The sequence below is a fragment of the Theobroma cacao genome, chromosome 5 (genome assembly GCF_053813885.1).
Source record: "Theobroma cacao isolate CCN51 chromosome 5, ASM5381388v1, whole genome shotgun sequence".
Classification (NCBI taxonomy): domain Eukaryota; kingdom Viridiplantae; phylum Streptophyta; class Magnoliopsida; order Malvales; family Malvaceae; genus Theobroma; species Theobroma cacao.
The window spans coordinates 10,885,088-10,887,606 of record NC_142643.1 but is presented as its reverse complement, the minus strand read 5'-3'; the positions used below and the strand labels follow the sequence as shown (position 1 = coordinate 10,887,606).

General features: G+C 40.7%; 1 protein-coding gene across 1 annotated transcript; it reads left to right on the top strand.

Annotated features, from left to right (window-relative positions):
* Positions 1 to 742: 742 nt before the first annotated feature.
* Positions 743 to 2,272, top strand: LOC18598458 (uncharacterized). Its single transcript, XM_088806815.1, has one exon. The coding sequence runs from the start codon at positions 1,550 to 1,552 to the stop codon at positions 2,090 to 2,092; it is 543 nt and encodes a 180-aa protein (XP_088662941.1). The 5' UTR covers positions 743 to 1,549; the 3' UTR covers positions 2,093 to 2,272.
* The last annotated feature ends 247 nt before the right edge of the window (positions 2,273 to 2,519 follow it).

Below are 2,519 nucleotides of genomic sequence, written 5' to 3'. Positions count from 1 at the left end.
GAAAGCATGGGTTTCTTTTTTTTTTAATTTTTTTAATTAATGAAAAAAAGATTTGGTTTTGCTGTATTAGAACGGTGTGAAGAAGTTAATGTTGTTAGTAGGTACCAGTAGTTATTAATTAATTAATAAATTATAGATTAACTGATTAAGGAGGCCGGCTAGAGTGGACTAAAGCAAAGAGAAAAAAGAAAATTAGCAGTTGTGAAAGCACGTCTTTTAGAAAAACTTGATGGCATGGATTTGGGCTCTTGTAACAAAATTGTGCCGTGGAAGTCGAGTCATAGACAGCTCCATATAACTCCCCTCCAGCCCTTCATTTCTATCCAAACAAGTCATACCCAAGGGAGGGCTCAGTAGTGACTCGTATCCTTGTGTTGATTGAATGGAAGATTGTCGTTAATCCATCGCTTTCAGAGACAAAAACTCATCAGCTCAAAACCTTTTTGCACCCCAAAAAAGATAAAATATCACATTTTCAAGCTCCTCTCAGGCCTCTTTCAGTGGTGTTCGTGGGCGTGTAAACCAGTGCACCAGTTGTAGGCAGGCTAGGAGCTTGTCAAAAGCCAACAGCTAGCGCAAGTGGACAGTGCCCCGTGGACCAATTTGCTCAAGAAATTAACACAAATTTAACGTTTTTTCCTGCTTTTCTTTTCTTCCCCCCCAGTCTTTGATTGCTACTTGACTCTCCATTCCTTTCACAGGCCCAACAAAAATTAAATTTTATACAGCCATATACCCAAGATAGAAACCAAGGCTTAGGCTTCCCTGTGTGAAATCCTACTCACACAAAATCAGAAACAGCTATCTCTCTCTCTCTCTCTCTCTCTCTCCTTTTATAGTGAGCCCAAATAAAGCAAGAACCCGTCAAAGGAACCAAAACAGATTGAGAGAATTAGAGACCCCAGAAGATGAGAATCAACAACTATCAGCAGCCGAAAATCAAGCTCATCTGAAAAAGAAAAATCTGACCCTTCTTCTTGGCAGATATTATTATATCTTTCGTTGAGCCTTGATTTGTTTGCCGTGTTTTTCACTGGTGTCGGCCCTTGCCAGCCATCACCACCAAAAATCCCTGGTTCTTGAGCCTCAACATCTCTCCCTGTCTTGTAAACAAGATCCTTGAGCAAGGAATAGGAAACCAGACCAACCATCATTTCCATATAAGTTTCTCTTCCTTGTTCAGGATCGTTGAGAAAAGAACCTGATCATCAACAAAAGGGGTAAAACCTTGGAAAAAAAACACAAAAGGAAAGGGGTTGGTTTTCCATTTTCCAAGGTTCAGATTGTTCTGTTCTTTCAGGCAGGAATAACAGCAGTTAGTCAAACTTTTCCTTCCTGATATTCGAGAATCATAAGGTTGAAACGCAAAAAGTTGCTCCTTCATTGTTTATCATTATTTTCACCGACCTTTTAACACCCAAACCGTTTCGTTTTGTTTCTTTTGTAACATTCCCATTGTTGCCAAAAGGAAAACAAAACCGTCACTGAAACTGACCACAGCAAATCGAATCAGCATAAAAACATTTCCATCTTGTTCTTTTATTAAACAATGTCTCGCCAGATAATCCTTAGGACCCCAACCTCCGTCCGTCGACGGCAACCGCTGCTGCAAAGCCGTTCCTCCTCCTCGTCCTGTTCCTCAAGCGTCGATGACGGTGGTAGCAGCACAAGGAGAACTTCTCAGAAGAGTGCCAAGTTCGGGGAGTTTTGTGGGGAAACAACAGCAGAGTGTGCGGCTATTTGTTGCTGTTGCCCTTGTGGGATAGCGAACCTTTTGGTTTTAGCAATTTACAAGGTTCCTGCAGGGCTATGTCGCCGTGCTCTCCGCCAGAAACGGCGGCGGAAGTTGCTGAAAAAGGGGTTGCTTCAGCCGAGGACCCACCGGGGTCATTGTGGGTGCGATGATAGCGAGTTGCAGGTTCACCCTGTAGTTTGTCTTGAGGATTTTTTCCCAGATGTGGAGGTTTCTGAAGAGGCTGAGAAAGCTGTGGTGGAACTGGAGAAAGAGATGTGGCAAAGATTTTATGGTACTGGGTTTTGGAGAAGTCCTTCTCAGAGAGAAGGAGAGTCACCCAGAATTAAACAGCTGTAAAAGAAAGTTCTATCTTTGCTGCCTGTAACTTGTTATTGTTAATCTGGGTGTATATATGATTCTTAACCAAAATGCTGTACTCCATTTTTTGTCATAAATGGGGAATGATGTGGTGGTGGGATTTTCTATTGCTGGTCATCAATGAAACTAAAACGCAAGAATTTTTTTTTTTTCTCTTCAGCTCAGGTCTCCATTGATGTAATGAACATGGAAATCTTTTTAATTAAATGGTGTTCTATATAATCAAGCTGATGTAGAATGGAGAAAATCTGGAAATGCATGTAAATGAGATTGGGATTGTTGCCTAATGTTGCTTGTTTTTGTATTCTTGAAGAAATTAGCACACTTTATGGGCTTTATGGATAATATAATCAATATATTAAGATTGATTTGATGGTGCTTTTTCGATGTTATTTTCAAATGTAAG